General features: G+C 38.0%; 1 protein-coding gene across 6 annotated transcripts in view; it reads right to left on the reverse strand.

Annotated features, from left to right (window-relative positions):
• Positions 1 to 17,550, reverse strand: part of LAMA2 (laminin subunit alpha 2) — a 376,763-nt gene that overhangs the window by 34,341 nt on the left and 324,872 nt on the right. For all 6 annotated transcript variants that reach the window (XM_085314063.1, XM_085314044.1, XM_085314054.1 and 3 more), the window contains 5 exons: positions 17,014 to 17,157; positions 15,956 to 16,089; positions 9,888 to 10,047; positions 4,791 to 4,915; positions 2,565 to 2,727 (listed from right to left, as the gene is read on the reverse strand). In XM_085314063.1, the coding sequence (XP_085170189.1) occupies positions 2,565 to 2,727; positions 4,791 to 4,915; positions 9,888 to 10,047; positions 15,956 to 16,089; positions 17,014 to 17,157 (726 nt within the window). The remainder of the gene's footprint in view (positions 1 to 2,564; positions 2,728 to 4,790; positions 4,916 to 9,887; positions 10,048 to 15,955; positions 16,090 to 17,013; positions 17,158 to 17,550) is intronic.

Consider the following 17,550-nt stretch of genomic DNA (forward strand, 5'->3'; position numbering starts at 1 on the left):
TGAAGACTGGAGTGACGCTGGCTTTCTTCCAGTCCTCAGASACCTCTCCTGTTCGCCATGTCCTTTCCAAGATGATTGAGAGTGGCCTAGCAATAACAATCTCCAGCTCCCTCAGCACTCATGGGAGCTCATCCCATCAGGGCTCATGGACTTATGAATGTCCAGTTTGCCTAAACAATCTAATCCAATCCTCCTCCACCAAGGGAAAGTCTTCCTTTTGCCAGACTTCTTCCTGGTCCTCAGGGTCTGAGATTCCTGAGGAGACTGAAGCAAAGAAGATATTCAGTATCTAGTCTTTTCTGTATCTTTTGTCACCAGGGTCCCTGCTCCATTCATCAGCAGCCCCACATTTTCCTTAGTTTTCCTTTCATTGTTGATGTATTTAAAGAAGCCCTTCTTGCTGTCTTTGATATTTCTTGCCAGATTACACTCTAAATGGGTCTTGGCCTTCCTAGTCCTATCCCTGCATACTTGGTCAATGTCCCTATATTCCTCCCAAGTGGCCTGTTCCTGCTTCCATCTTCTGTACACTTCCTTGTTCTCTTAAGAGTTTTGCCAGGTGCTCCTTGTTCATCCATGCAGGTCTCCTGCCTCCTTTTCTCATTGGGATACACTATTTTTGAACTTGGAGGAGGTATTCCTTGAATACTAACCAGCTTTGTTAGATTCCTCTTCTTCCTAGTGCCCATCCTATGAGATTCTTCCAAAAAGGTCCCTGAAGAAGCCAAAGTTCCTGAAGTCCTGGGTTGTGATCCTACTTTTTGTCCTTCTTCCTCCTCATAAGATCCTGAACTCTACCATCTCATTGCCACTGCAGCCAATGCTGCCCCCCAACCTTCACATCTCCAACCAGTCCTTCCTTGTTTGTTAGTACAAGGTCCTGCAGCACACCTCTCCTCATTGGCTCCCCCATAACCTATGTCAGAAAGATACCATCAGTTCTCTCCAGGAACCTCTTGGATTGCTTGTGCCTTGTTGTGTTATTCCTCCAGCAGGTATCAGRATGGTTAAAGTCTCCCATGAGAACCAGGGCCTRTGTTTGTGAGGCTACTTCCAGCTGTCTGTAGAAGGCCTCATTGACTTCCTTTTCCTGATCAGATGGCCTGTAGCAAACATCCACAACAGTGTTACCCATGTTAGTCTGCTTCTTAGTCCTTACCATAAGCTCTCGACCATCATCCACCCCTGGGCAGAGCTCCATACATTCCAGTTGCTCTCTTACATAAAGGGTGTCTACCCCTCCTTGCCTTCCTGGCCTGTCTTTCCTAAAGAGCGTGTAGCCATCCATGGCCACATTCCAGTCATGAAAGCTATCCCAACATATCTTCGTAATCACAATGACATCACAGTCCTTCCCCCTCATTGACAGCATTGAGGAGAAAATGACCTGGGCCCTCAGACCCCTGACCACCATCCCCAAAGCTCTTAATCCAATATGATACTTTCCAAGTTGGCCTTRGCAGTACCATAGGTGCCCACATGGAAGAGCATCAGGGAGTAATAGTTGGATGGGTTGACAAGCTTCGACAGTCTTTTCATGACATCTCGGATCTGAGCCCCCAGCAGGCAGCAATCTATCTAGACAAGAGGTCAGGTTGGCAGATGGGTGCCTCCATCCCCTGCAGCAGGGAGAATCATGCACCAAAATCAGTCACCACTTCTTCTGCGTGTTCCTGCATGTCACAGGGTCCATTAGCCCAGCTGCTTCACTTGAAGCCATGTGCAGCTCCCCCTCAGCTTGGAGAGCACTGAACATGTTCAACTGCAAGTCTTCAGGAGGAAACAAGAGCCTTTCTCCTTGTATGAGAAGTGATGAGTTTCCAGCCTTCTTCTCCTACAGTTATGACTTATTGTTCCACGTAGCACAGGGCTCATCTGTATCTCCACTGCTGTGGGGGTTGAGACTCTTGAAGCTATAAGGTCTCTGGGAACATCCTGTCTATCTCTTGCTCATCTTCTCAGATGCTACACAGCCTGCTTACTTCCTCCTTTAATGTTTCTCTATTATCCAAACACATTTGATAACRCATAGGAATAAAAACTTGAACAGCTTCATAAACAGTGTTTTCTATTCTCTAGTYCAACTGTGAAAGACACCATTTGTAAACTCCATAAATAATTTTATCATCATCACATCCTGTTTGATGCACCATTCAGTTCTCCCTTAATGCCACTTAGCTTAGGTCCAAACTTTTCYCATCTATTACTAATACTTCTACCTAAAAGTTCTGCCTCTTCTCATATTCTTTCCCCTCAACCTGCTGCTATTTCAAGCTATAAAAGTATAACTGTAACTGCCAATGTTTGCACAGGTAAAATTAAATTTGGGTAAAATTAAATTCATTAGTAGTTTCAGAAAAGCTGAGGGGAATTCCCCTCAGTCTAATATCCAGATGTCAACTTCTGTGTAAGAATATTTTCTGTCTTTACTCAGATACCAGACAACATCATTCCAGGACAGTGGACCATAAATTTCTATTTGTTCTCCTATTATGATGAATTCAGCTATTGTAAAGATAGAGTAAAACTTGTGAGGAGAGTGAAGGTTACTTGTTCATTCTTACCAAGTCCTCAGTAGCAAGATACATCAGCAGGGCATTGGACGAGAAGGTTCTGAATTTGAACATGACTGTGGAAATATTGGGGTTCCAGCGGATGGGGCGGCTCACCATTGCATAGCTGTCACCATCAAACTGGACAGTCCCTTCACTGTCTGCCACCTGTGGGCTGAAAAGGAGGAATTTTCAACTAGTTTCCCTCRTCATATGGGGTTAAAAGAAAAAAAAAAGAGAGAAAAGAAAAGAAAAGGGGGATAAAGGGATGCTTCCTAGGAGTCTGCCCGAACTTGGTTTGATTTTATATCAAAGCTCCTTTCTGACAATTGAAGCTCYAAGCTTAGCTCACTAGGTATCCAAAACAAAAGCACTTCTTAGAGGAAGACAGAAGAGGAACCTGTTTTATGTATCTCATGGTCTGTACTGATTCATTGGGCAGCCTTCAATGTAAAATAGCATTATGTAATCTTTCATTTTGTCGTAAATCTTACTTTTGTTATTGTTAGTGATTTTCCAACTTTTGGGGGGATCCAGATTGAAAATTTGGAAACTGTGATTCTCTGTTTACCCACAAATTACAATACTGCAAGATCAGCAGCATCAGTGTCCCTCCACAGTTTTTTGGCACTCCTCTCATTAAAGAACAGAAAAGATCAAAAGATTGGATTGAGAAATTGTTGAATATGATCTTTATGATGTAGACTGCTRTCCATTTCCATCGCACATACCAGATAGCTGCAAGATAGCAATGAGTTTGGTTAATCACAGACATAAATAGATTTGAATGAGGAACCAACATGTGAAATACTGGCTAGGAATATGTTTCTCATTTATCTTGACACACATTAAAGGATCTTGAATGTAGGCCTGAAGACCTCCAAGGCARCGTTTAACAGCAATTTGTTGCAAATACATTTTCTAGAAGAACAAGACTCCTGTGCTATTGAAACAACAAGCTAAAGTAAGAGGGAGCTTTTAATACAGTCTTCTATAAATTTCAAAGTCTAGTATTCTTTTTACAGTCCTTTCTTTTTCCTCTTCCAAGCAAGTAGTTCTACACTATCACTGACTGAATGAGAAAATTAAATTTAGGTGGAGATCCACATAGAGGTTTATGCATCTCCACTACATGTTTGGAACTGAAACACATATACCCATCATCATGATGCTTAAATTGCCATCTAAGTGTCAAGAGCCTACATTACTGGCCAAGGAAATCCTCTGGTGTTTACAAAATTGTTTTTATTCAAAATTGTTGTTTCCATCATTTACGAAGGGCTAAGCCTTTGTAGTCTAGTTTGAAAAACAGTCTATTCTTAACTTCACGGACTGGGTCAAGCCTTTATCTATTACTGGATAGGCATGATACAACAAATGGCCACTGCCAAATTCACTGAAAAGCAGCAGTACACAAGAACAATGCTGCTTTCATGTGCTGGGTCGTTGTGATAGCCATGAAGCAAGAGATCTACAATCTAAATCTTTTTAACATGATAATTCCCAGGTCTGCGCTGCAATATCAGGCTGTGCCTCTGTATGGGGCCACTCATCAGTGTTGCTTTTGCAGCTGAAATACTGCACAGTAAATTGTGGGAGATTTGTTCGGTGGAAAGAGACATGAAGAAGAATTACAGCTCTGGAGAGACAAGGACGCACCTGGAAAGGAAGAAACTTGGCTGCAGATCGCCTGAAGATTGTTCAGGAGCCTGTGTATGCCTATATATGTGAACCCTGGCCTGGCACAGCTGGGCCATTTAGTATATTTGGCACCTGAGCGCTCTGACAAGGACAGGAGATAAAACACCTTTCTCTTTTGAGGGCCTCTGCTCACTACACTGGTGGCTGTGAAAGGCACCCGTGCTGCATGAGAGGCCCAAGCACCAGAGCTGCAGAATCCAATCTGTGAGCCGGACTCAGCCCCACTGTGGAAATYGCATTCTCTTGTGATTTGATTGATCTTGGTAACTGGTTAGAAAGAGTCTCTCCACCACAGTGCTGCTGCGCCAGCTGTTTTGTTCTGTTACGATCCTGACCTCTCAGATTTGGTGCTTCTCCTTTCAGCATGATTTCAACATAACTTTGTACTTCCTACAACTCTCGGTGTCGCATACAGATCATAGTTGTCTACTGGAACTTGATGGTTGCTGTAGGAATTCCTACTGCTTGTAACAGAAAGTGCTGTCATCACAGACAGGTTCATAAAGTGGCATAAGAAGTCACCAATGTATTACCAACCTGACAGCACATCCTTTGCAGTCACCCTCTATGTCCCTGAAATTCCACAGTCCTATGGGTTTGCTGTCCAGAAAAGTTTCACCCATACAGCCAGTGAAGGTGGTGACTCTTACAGCATCTGACTTCTGCAACAAGAAACCACAAACCTCATTAGAATTCAGTTTTCAGTGACTTACTGCATCTAACAGCACAACTGGCATGAAAATCAGAAATATGAGAAGATGCTTATTATTTTAAATCTCAAAAGTAATATTTAATCTGACAAGCCCTCTTATTGAACAACTGATCAACAAAAACGTTGTTAAATCAACAAGATTTAACTCAAATCTTGTATCAGTTAGGATAGAAAATCCTATTTATTTGAGACTGTGGGGAAGGCAGAATGGTTCCCRGAGAACCTGGGGCTCCTCCAGGCTCCCCTGCACTGTCTGCTTTCYGGGCTGATCAGAGAGCTGCCCACTGGCGCTTGGTGAAGAGCAGATTCTTTCCAAGCTCTGTCTGTGTTTTTTTTTAAGGCATCATGGAAGTTACTATGGGAAATACTGCCCACCATACAAGCCCATACAACAAGCACACTGTTTCTACTTTACTAATTGTCAAAAGCCTGAAAACTGAGTCAATCATCCAAGCTAAAAGACTGACCATGAACTCAGTCAGCTACACCTATAAAAATCATGCTGCGTTTTGGATGCAGAAAAAAATACAGATGGCAAAGCAAGTAAACCTCATATCCCACCAAAACTCATGAAACTAGGGCCACAGGATGGGATAGTACTCATTTGATCATAACATRGTACTATGATCAAGTGGTATTTGACAGTAAACAGAATACTCAGCTCAAAATGATCTTTCTAAAAATACCTGGTTTCATTTAAATTTCACTTCATCAATATGAGCTGACTTAAAATCTATATACTTAGCTATTTGAGATAGACAAGCACCTGCTGTTTTCCATATAGCAATTACCAATATTAAGATCATGCAAGAGAATAAGACTGCAACTTGAAAATATTCAAGGAAAAGTATGACTCAAAAGACTTAATGTGCTGGTGATATTTCCCAAGTAATTGGAAAGGTTTTAATTAGCAACAAGTTTGAACTTAATGTCACTTCTGAGAAATTCATGACATCTAAGCATCATAGTCTTCTACTCAAGTCAAATGAAAGATGTTCTTAAAAACTGAAAAACTTTTTTTTAAGTACATGGCAAAAGTGCATGCAAAAAGGGATGTGGACAATAATTCATGAAATCTAGCTTCGTGCACTCCAAAACCCAGTATWATGAAAAAGCACATTTGTGAGACAAAGGTTTTGAAAGTATCAGTAATGTTGATAAACGTCCAAAGAGCTTCAAGTTCTTTGAAAAAACTAACCAGTGAAAAACTTATTTTGTGAGCTTGACAACAGTACCATATGAGAAAAAACTTACAAAAAAAAGTGAAGTTATCATTTTTATTTTAATTCACAGACTGTGCCTGAATAGAGCAAGTATGATAATGTTTAAAATCTTAACTTGGCAATGCACCAGTCATATCAAACTTACAACACAGTGTCTTCCTACCTTTGCCTTCTTCTTCAGTTACCYGTAGAAGAACCTGATTTTGGGATAGGTTTTCTGGCTAAGATGGAAAAAATGATTCTAGTAAAAAAAAATTCTAAAGAATTCTTATTGAGGTTGAAAACTTGTGTTCTGGCATCAGACTTCCTGGAGCATCCATAATTCATGTTCCAGTTTGGCACGGCATTTTGCATTTAATGTCTTTATTAAGTCCTGAACTGTGCTCACAACCCACCTCTGTCTCACTGTTTCTAACTAAAGGATATATATATACTAAAAAAAAATCATTTATTTTCAGGGAAGAGTTCATATTTAACCATTATCATGTTCCAGGCCCTTTTTATTTCACAGAATCACAGATTTACCCCAGTACATCAAGAGCTCTTGAACCCTTTTCCTTTAGGGGTTCTGCTGCCATTTCTACAGCTTATCTTTTTCTTAAACACACACTTCATGATGCTTCATTATTAATTCTTGTTGTCTAAGTGTAATTAAAATAATTTTAACACTTAAATTTTAAATATCCAAAGTTAATATTTATAGTATTCAATAGCAGTAAACATTAAGTAACAAGCAGTAGTTACAATACTAAATATTGAAATGCTCATTCCAATTTTCCCTCTGATAGTGCAGTTTAAATGTGACAAAGTTCAAGAATGGTGAAATCTTTTATTAGAGCAGTAGGTACCACCTTTAGGGCCTGGTTACTCAAAGAATAAATGCAATCTCTCATAACCACTTTGCCTTGCTTACCTTTTTCTACCATCGGGCTACAATACAGAGTTCTTAATTTAGCAATAGGCTATTTATAAAGCTCAGAACTAGATATGACATCAAGTAAGTAAAAAATATGTTTTTTATTAGCCTAATGTGACAGCTTTGCTGCAGAAGCTAGCACGAGGCACTAACTATTTTATGCCCTGGCACAATAATGCTGCAGGGAGAGCTATTGCTGTATTTCTGTAATACCTCTGATTCTCCTGTTTTTTAATGTAAATGTAAGAATTCTTTTCAAGGTGGAAATCAGGTCAAAGCTTTGGTCTGGGAGGTTTGATATTCTAGAGTTGTGCAAATACAAATGGCATTACTAGGTTTTAGCACTTGCCTCACTTGTGCTCTGATAACTCAAAAATGAAATCTAAAMTAAAATCCAAATAAGCTTCAAGTTTTAGTTTGTATTTGAGTTTGAAGTTTCTTGACTATTTTGGTGGATCACTCAAGAGCAACAGGCCAAATGCCACCCAACCATGCATTCTGTGCAGTCTCAACTGAGTCGATGAAATTTAAATATTTGCATAAACCAAATTTTCAAGTGCTTTTCTAAATATGGAGYGATTAAATGATTCTTTTAATCCTGAATATGGCACTTATGATCCTTACCTGAGCCAGTCTGTCTTCCTGAGCCTGCAGTTATACTTTGATAGTCAAACATTTCATTGAGGTGGGCAGAAACAACCTATAGCCTTCTAGGAACTTGTGTGTGTTTGGTCATTATAGATGTGCAGCATTGCAAGCTCTGAACAGGACTGTTCAGTGTTTACAAAAGCTCTATAAACTCTTTTTCAGAGCTTATAGAGTTAGAGTTACTATGGAGACTAAAAAACAGGACTTAACAAGAGTAGAAACTAACATTTTTCATCACTAACAAATTTAATTATGTTAAGCATTTATSTAGCTCAGCAAACCTCAAGAAGTATAACGGACCCAAGAAAAACTATCAGGTTTGGGAGGTTATACCAGCTCTCCCTGGTTTATTTTCACTCCCTTTGGAAAAACAGATCATAGCGATAGAGTACAGAAAGCCACTGAGGCCACTCTACAGTGTAGAACCACTTCATTAATTTTGTAAATATGTTTYGAGGGTTCTTGTCTACAGCTCACAGAGTAAAAAAAGAATAGTTGTCTCTAGATAAAAWGCTGGAAGGCAGTAAACTAGAACCTCTGTTTAAGGCTGCAAGGAGAAAAGAGAAAGAGATGACAGCAAGACTACTTTTTGTAATGTGCAATTCTCCAAGGGAGTGCTCAGTTGACTGCTTTCCCTATTTCTCATAAGAAATCAAATGGATTAGAAAATGAGCATGACAGTTATTTATATCCCTCTAAAGTGCTACAAGAAGCTCTGAGATACATGGCACCTGCATCTTGAGAACTTTACAATGCTCATTTTAGATAAACTTAGATAAATTTAGATATTAATTTAGATAAAGCAGAAAGCACAGATCTGAGTTCTGCTCATATGGAATGACTTGCAATTTTTTTTAGCTCAAAATCTCATGAAATATTTTCCCAAGTTTCTGTGAATGCTTGTCAAGCACTCTGTGTCACGGTTAAGTTAGCTAGTATTTGTGCAAGCCTGCTCACAGTTGCTTTTTCTTTGTGCAGAAGCCTCAACTAGGAATCTGATTGAGTTCTAAACTAAAGTTACATCGAGTGTGTTCCAAAACACATGGATATCCTGAAGCTGAAGTTGGACTTTGAGGCACTGATTTCAAGGAAGTGGAATTTACATTTTCTATTCCTCTTGTATCCTCCAAGGCCTGTTTTGTCTTACTGTCAGTCCTGGAAGGTGGTATGTGCACCCACACTACAAGAAAGGGGGAGAGTCTAGCCACATACTTTCCAAGCAGAACCAGCTAGAAAGTTGAACCTTCTGAAAGCTAGAAAGGTGTACCATAAAATAGTTGAGGACATACAAAAGATTTAGTGCAAATAAATGCTCCTTACATTTGCTGTTTGGGAATATTTAGATGTTAACTCTTTTTGTTTTTGGTAAATTCTTTTTTTTGGAAAGCAAACATCTGTGACATTAAAAAAATCGGAATATTAATCAAGATCGAAATATTTCATTTAAAGTGTTTTGTAATTAGTTCCACTAGAAAATATATGCTAATTTATATTTATTGGAGAGATTTTCTTTTTGTCAAAAGATTTCTATCCTTTCTATTTGATATAAATTTTGTGTTCATTCCCCTTAAGTAAAGGGATATAGAAGCTGTCACTAGGAAAATGAATGGTCAAAAAGAAGAAAGAACAAGATCATGGGTCTGATGCGGGTAGATTTTAGCACATGAAAGGAGGATGACATAGAGGAGAAACATCAACTAAAATACAGAAAATAAAGCACTGACACCAGAAGTAGACCAAACAGAAAGAAAGAGAAAGAACCTGAATACAAATGAATATATGTTGTTATACACATTGTTAGGGGACGGGGAGTTCACGCAGACAGAACCGAGTTCCCGTTGTTGTGATACCGAAAGCAGGTGAGGGCAGCAGCATGTCCAAGGTGCAGTCCCCAGCCACTAGCAGGAATTAGTTGTTTGGGCTAAATCCTGCACTAACGCAACTACTGGGCTCCTGGTTAGAGCAAGGTAGTGGCAGGGGGAGCCAGACTTCAGATCTACACACATGCCTAGGCAAATCCTAAAAACATTTCAAGAGCTCAGGTGTACTATGTATTACTAACTCACCTACGACAATGATGCCAAYGTATTAACACTTATTATTTTTATTGTAAGATAAAACAGAGAACACTTTACCTTTATTTTTTCRGTTAATCCACCAACAAACAGCATGGCATTGGCATCTACATCCAGAATGGTATATCCAGGTGGAGAGACCGCTCTGAACGTGCCTGGCACAATGCTGGCTTTGGGGCCGTCCAGAGCTCGCACTGATATTGTGCCGTTTTTTCCAGTCCTAGAGATTTGACCAACACAAATTAAACACGTAGGGTTAGTAGTTAAACCAAACGTAGGGAACAGTCTATTTAACAGCGTCTTTTAGTAAAGTCATGTAATACTGATTTGAGTATGTACAATTCTGATACCAAAGAGTAGAGTTTCTGTCTTACGTCTGTGTAAGTTAAAGACAYGATCACAAAATCAGTGTTTTTCTCACCTCAGTGTCCTTTTTGTACAGAATTCACTATACAGATAAAATGGAACTTTCACTGAGTAAAACAAATAAGTGTCACTTTTTTTAATTACTATGACAAAATTATCCGTGAGTAATTSTTTCTTGACTTAATGAACAATGTAGGCAAGGTTCCAAACTAGATTTCTGAATTTCATCAAGTTTCTTAGATTTTATTTCCTCTGAAATGAATGATCATGTGGCACAGTAATGTACTTTACTTCACTGGGATGTGGAGAGCTTGCATTTTCTACAGCAGAACTCTCTGGTTGCTTATCAATTAGGCATCAATCTCACTATGTTTAGAGCTGTTACTTCTTTGTCCTCTATGAAACATACAAAAATTGATGGCGACAACAGAAATTACTATTTTTTAATAATTTTCAACATTTCTTGTTCTGTTCCTTAGAATTCAATTTACGTAGCGACTGGCATGGAAGCCGTAGGCTGACATAGTTTCACAACAGCATGAACAGAATGTGGAGAGATATGATACCTCCTAGTCTATCAGGTATGTAAAAAGGTATTTCAAAGGAAAYTTTGAATCATTTTGAATCCTTTTCAATAACGTGCTTAATTTTTTACTAGCTTACAGCAGTTTGGATAGTATCTTTCATTGAGAAGCAGACTCTTAAGCATTTATGGTCACAGCATAAATCAATGGTTCTTCCCAGAGACACACACCTAATTCAACGCACCTAATTTCTAATAGGATCATCATACAGTTGTAGAAATAAGCACTGAGTTGGACCCAAACCCTGTCATGTGCAAATGAACTATCCAGTATGTCCAATAATGTGGTAGAGAAGCAGCTGGGAGAAGAGGTAGGTGCTGGGGGACCATGTACTGTGGATTCATGGGTCACTTCAGAAATGGCTGCTTCATCTCATTTTTAGTAAAATACTGGATTTCACATGGTAATTGTCATGTTACGTTGGAAATTCCTAACGTGGATGCATGATCCTGCAACCTTAATCAACACTAAAATATTCAGCATGGATATGGATATTTATAGAACTCTTATAACTCATGTGATTGATAATTAATGCAGAAAGACACTGTTTTAACTAAAACTCATCATCTTTTCCTGTAACAGTTTACAAAGAATGTGCATCTGTAAAAATGACCGTTTTTTAAATGATCTGTTGGATTTTGTTGGCTACCCGATTACACTCCAAAAATTACTTGCTATCAGTTTTCAAGGTAAACAAAACATTTTTTTTCTCAGAAACCAGATATTTCTGATGAAAGTGTCTAGAGAAAAGAAAGTAAATGAATTAAATAAAGATGATTAAATTCACCTAAAACTTTCACATGTAGCTTTTCTAGATTAAAAAGAAATTAGCACCCATGCTATCAAGGTACCGTCAAGTCACAGATAGAAAATTAAAAAATTTCCCTTTGATTTTCTAAAGTCGTGAACTTTGCTGCATGTAAAGATGCAAAATTCCTGATTTGTCTAATTAGAAGAAAAGATGGGCTTGGGGTATTGAAGTAACAAGCAAACTGAAAGTTAAAAGCATACCTCTCAGGAAGAACTGTCATTTCTGTTAAATAAAGCTTTACTGAAGACTCAAAGCACAGCAAGGAAGACTGCATAACATTAGGCTACTGAATAAGCTTAATAAAGCCATTGCTATCTTGTACTTAAATGATTCACGGATTTAGAAATTTTACTGGACCAGGGCTCTGGAGGGTGGAAAAGCCTAAAAGACCTGTAACATATGTCTACAAAAACTCTACAGAAATTCCTTTGACTCAGAATCTATTACCCTCAAAACAGAACTGGCTGAGAATTTTCTTATCTTTTAATGAAACAAAAAAGTTTCCTTGGAACACTTCAGTCCTGATAAATTTCTCCAGAACTACAAAGCAGGGCTGTTGGGTAATTTTGACAGTTTCATATAACTTTATTCAATAGGCAGTATCTTTGTAGAACTATGCCATCCTGCCTGCTTTGGAGTCTGGGATCTCAAGCCTTTCATTGTGCATACTGAATATCTGCAAAAATACTGCTGGAGCTGCTGGATCACTCCTAGATTAACCCATAGATTTGGCAGCTCTGGAAAAGAGGTGAATGAGACTCGCAGCATTTCCTAGGGAACCTCCAAAGAGGTATCYAGCATACGGGAAGGATATATGAGTATACAGTTGCTCCATGTCATTTCAAAGTGTTGGACTACAGCAATTCATATTATCCTAGATCATTTTTTGTTGGTGTTTCCTTTTGATTTAATATTTTATCTTTTATTTCAAAACCAAGTGGATGCTATCTAAACAGACAGCTTTCCATGAAGCAGAATTTCCCCATTTTGACTTTATTTTTTTCAAAAGGGTTATTAATGAGAAGCCCTTAAAAGGGTTCTCAGTGTAGTAGCTGTTGAAAGATTAACAGTTTCTACAGATGTTTATTAAACTATTTATATTTGATGCCCTCTGAAAGTAAGTCATTGGCACTTTCAGTATATACTGTGATGAAATCAGTATTCAGGGAAACCTGATTAAAAACACCCAAGTGCAATAGCCCAGAAGGCACTGAGCAGACTGGCACTGCTTACGGCGTCTAACATGTCACAAATAGCACGGATGTCTCCCCTCTTCGAACAGAGTGAAGTGCTAACTACAGAGTCTCTGCCATAAATAATTCTTCCTTACTTACGGAGGATGAGTGAGCTTAAAGCAAGCATTTGGCTAGTTTAACAGCAAAAACGCTTTCCTATCCTGTGCATGCCAGTTCATCAGATGAGAACTTATTGCTCTAGTGATAGCCAGTTCCTACAAAATCCGCAGATTAAAGTATCACCACCATTTTGTGGCAGATCATCTGAAAAATTTCTGTAACACCATCCATGCAGGCTTTGCTCTTTAGGAGATGCATGATGCAAATAAGATGACTTTTACAAGTCGTCAAAATTAAAATACAAAATACCATGTAGAAACCTTTGTTGTTTGACCCCTTGAGAATAAAGAAAATCTGATGGGTTAGATTTGCCTTGGTAGTTTAAGATTGAATTCCTGCTGAGCTGGGTTGATGGGTCTGCAGTGAACTTCTGATTCAAACGTCCTTCCTCCTCAAAAGTAGGGCACTGCTAAAACTCTGTCATTAACAGTTAAAACAGTGGCGATACCTAAACTGCGCTCGATTRAAATCACAACTAATCAGGGCCTGCTCCTAATCGAGGCCCGCTAAAGTCAGTGACACTGTTTACCTGAACCGGAGGGCTTCAAAAATATTCTTTCATATATTTATTCCATAGGCATATGGTACACTTAAGGAATAAACAATTTTTACTTTAATTCCATGCAAAATTTTTTAAATAAAAAAATAATCCAAGATAACTTCTCTATATACAATAAAATGTAAAGTATTAGAAGAATATAATTAAAAAGACAAGCAAAATTGAAAGCTTCTTTGGAAAACAGACGCAGTAGTTGTTATTATTGATCTTACAGACTGGAAATTTTGGCACGGAGGTTAACTGAAGTGAACATCTCTGATAATTACTCAACAGTCAGCTTTTCCTATTTAGATTTCATTCAGTATATGCCGAGTGCTCTTGGGGGAATCACGACCTCTTGTGCCCCTGTATCTTTTTTTAAGGTCCCTTGGGATCCTTGTTTAAGCACTGCTATAAACCTCCAAACCCACCATATTACTATTATTATTGTGGTTCAATGTCTCTCCCCACTGAACCCACTGGTAAAATTCAGCAAAGCCAGCATTTCCTCTTAAGCCCCCATTCTGGCTGCCTGCCACTTCTGCCACGTTGCTGGGAAAGCCTGTGGCTGGAACTGCACAGAAATTTAGAGAGAAAAGGTGAGGGAATTAAATGAGCCAAACTCTCTCCAGCAGCTTACGGAGGGAGTCAGGAGTGTTAGCGGATGGACTAAAATGTTCAAAGTTAAAAAGCCTTCAGCAGGGTGGGTGATTTATGAAGTCTGCCTTAAGAATGCAAACCCAGTCCTAAGCTCTCCATCCTGATCCCACAAATCCAGCCAGTCTCCGCAATGTAATTCTCCTAAACAGTGCTCGAGACTCCAGATTTGTGCAACTGTAATTGTTCCAAATTGCTGATCTAGCAGTTTGCTCCGTTTGCTCAAAACTAATGGCATGGGCACCCTCTAGCAAGCACAACCGGCTTAATAGGCAATGTGCATTCGTAGGATGGCTGAATTTTTAAACCATGCCCTGGCTCCACATTCTGCTGAAGCAGCTTTCTTGTAAATGAAAGTCTGGCATTACTGTGTCGTGAAGCTATTTTAGTATGCACAATATGAACTGTACTAAACTGTTGAAGGTTTTAACAGTAGGTATTGTACCCCAGTTTGTATTTTCCTTGCAATAAGGTTTAATTAAGCCCACTTTTGGAGAATGTGTAATAATTTTATTTATTTCTCTGCACTGAATGGCTGATTTCTATGATTCCAGTTAATTATTTAAACTGGATACCATTTCCTCTTCTAAATGCTAGAGATATAACAGGAATTCAAGAGCTCTTTTTTTTCTTGCTCCCTCTCTGCCTCATTTGCTGGCTATGTTATCATGCCTATGTTTAATACTATGAGAAATTAGCATTTAAGGATGCAACAGGAATTATTCAGCTCTATATCAAATTGCCTTATAGATAAACTACTAAGATCTATTCAGAACTACAGGATAAAGGATATATACGTGTTGTACCTACATAGCATAGTTTGCTATTAACCCCCCCCCATTGACATGGCATTCTTTACATATGAAATACTGTGCTGCTTATACTGAGCTCTATAATTTATCTAATAACAAAAGCCAACCTCCCCCTGCCCTGATATTAATACTCATTAGCAATAAAATCTTTTGCAAAGACAGAGATTAAAAACATAATCTGGATTTTTTTTTTAATTATGTAATCCTTATACTGTGGTTACTAAACCATTTGTCATGACTTTACTATTTGAAAGGAAAATATAAGGCTCAAGAAACTAATGTGAAATTTGAGTATTAAAGTATCATCTTAAGCTATTTCTAAAGTTAAGAAATATTCAACAGCTTATCTCAAAGAAGTACAAAGTATTTTCTGTATGGTCTAACCATCTAGAGTATTTTATCCTTGATTTTCCATAAGCCGTATCTCTTAAAATATTGCCAGTCTGAAGTGATGTTTTGCCTATTGAAATGACATTTTGAGTAAGATTCAAGATACTGGTGTATGACAGACCATCCATTTGCAGTACCATATCAAGACTAGAAATTCAGAAAAGATGCCATTCATTGAAATTCAAGGAGAAAATATAGTAGTTATTGTTTTGAGTGCCCAAATTTGTAACTTTATTAAAGGAAAGTACTCAAAGAAAAGAAGTGATGGAGTATAAGTAAAAAGGAGAGAATATAAGCATAGATCATTGACATACGAGGGGAAATACTTAATGAAAAAATTATTGATACACAAGAATTACACTTCAATAGTAATTCAAATGTATACACTTTTGGTAATATTAGACAAAGGTTCAAAAGCTTCCATTAAATCAGATTCTAATTTCTCATATTTATGACATCACCTTTTTTTAAAAAAAACAGATACTTCAAAGATAGCAAACATCTGCATAAATCTGTTATATGCAAACATGAGAAGAGTGGATTAGAAAGAGAACACATTAAAATTAGTCATTTTTTCTTTAGGAACCAAATTTTGCAAGTGAAATATATACTTGCCTAGAGGCTTCAATCCGGTACCAATATCCATCATCAATGGTCAGATCTGGATACTCTACTCGTCCAACACCAGATCCCACATCCCACAGGAAGCTCACCTTGCCTTTGCGCATCTCAACGGCCAAGAAGTCAGTCTACATGTAAAATATTAAATTAGAAGCAATCTCGTACTTTGATTAAAACAGGAGGTCTCTGGAACAGTAACTCCTCATATTTCAGAATGTCACATGGGGCTTTGGAAACCCATATGTAGACAGTAAAATATGAACAGTAATTCTCACAGTCACCAGAAACTCCCCTTTTTCCTACTTTTCGTAGTTCAGTCTAGGAATCTTAAGCCAAATAAGACAAATATTCTCTGCCAGTGATATGGGCTAAATTGCTGCTAGATTTACAGAGATATTAATACTGTAGCCATAAAGAGAAGAATCTAACACAGAGTAACTTTATTTGTAAAAAAACAAGCAAAAAAAAACAATAAAAAACCCATTGAATTGCAGAAAGAAGTCAGGATTCTATAGGCTAATACATGATGCTATCTAACCTCTTCATTTTATATTAGGTAAATAAAACATGTAGTTCTGAATTTTAGAAATATAATATTTTTCCCATTTACTAAATTATTTTTGCTTATTCTAGAAGCCTGTCTGCTAGAGGGCTCATGGAAAACTGAATCATTCATCATTATTATGCTTGCAATCGTAGTCTTGACTTAAAATCATAATAAATAGGAGCTTTGACAGATCCAAGATGATTAGCTACTTCATTTCCAAGGGAAAACCCACAAGCAAAGCAAAAATTATTCTGGTTGCACTATGAATTTTAAAGCTCTAATGTAGTTCATGTAGAAGCCTCAGGTTTGCTTTCTGGTTAAAATAAAAATATTTGCCAGCCATATTTTAACAGTCAATATATTAATATAAAAGAGAATAAATATCTAGTTTATCTTAGGCCCTCTACTATTGCTTTGAAGTTTCTATTAGAGAAAGAAAAGCCTTTCTCGTCTTCTTTGTTTCTGATTGAGCAACTCTGACACAAAAAATAGGAGACAGACTTACAAACTTGGCACTTCCAAGGTAAAAAAGTAAATTGTCAGCAACTACAGTCTTCACATTTAAAATGACGGTGTTGTATGTTCCTTTCTTTATTTCTGGTCTATACGTGCGAATACAATTGCCTCCAGAGGACACAGACACTTTGATCTTCAAAAAAGACAAAAGAGAAAGCAGTCAGTTTACTGCTTATTATTCCACAAATGACTTTAGATGCTTCAAAATAATTGTAAGAATATTATGGTTTTTTTTGTCCTTCCCATTTCTGTATCACATGTACAAGGGAGCTGGCAGTGATTGAGCATTCAGAGGTAGAACTTGAATTTTCTTTCTTACTGGGATTGTTTCTTGTATTTTAATTAAAAGGCATTGAAAATTCTTCCTGGCATYCAGATTTGAAAGGAGGAACTGCATGGATTTAAAATAGCTGGAAGATGCACTGGGCTGACTAAAGCAGTAATGGCAGTAGAGAGAGCCTAGAAGTAGAATATGCAGCAAGAACATTCTGTAGTGTTGTAGTGTATGTAGTGTATGCAGGAGGAA

Source organism: Rhea americana, unplaced genomic scaffold (assembly GCF_003343005.1).
Source record: "Rhea americana isolate MKP2758 unplaced genomic scaffold, rheAme1 scaffold_110, whole genome shotgun sequence".
Classification (NCBI taxonomy): domain Eukaryota; kingdom Metazoa; phylum Chordata; class Aves; order Rheiformes; family Rheidae; genus Rhea; species Rhea americana.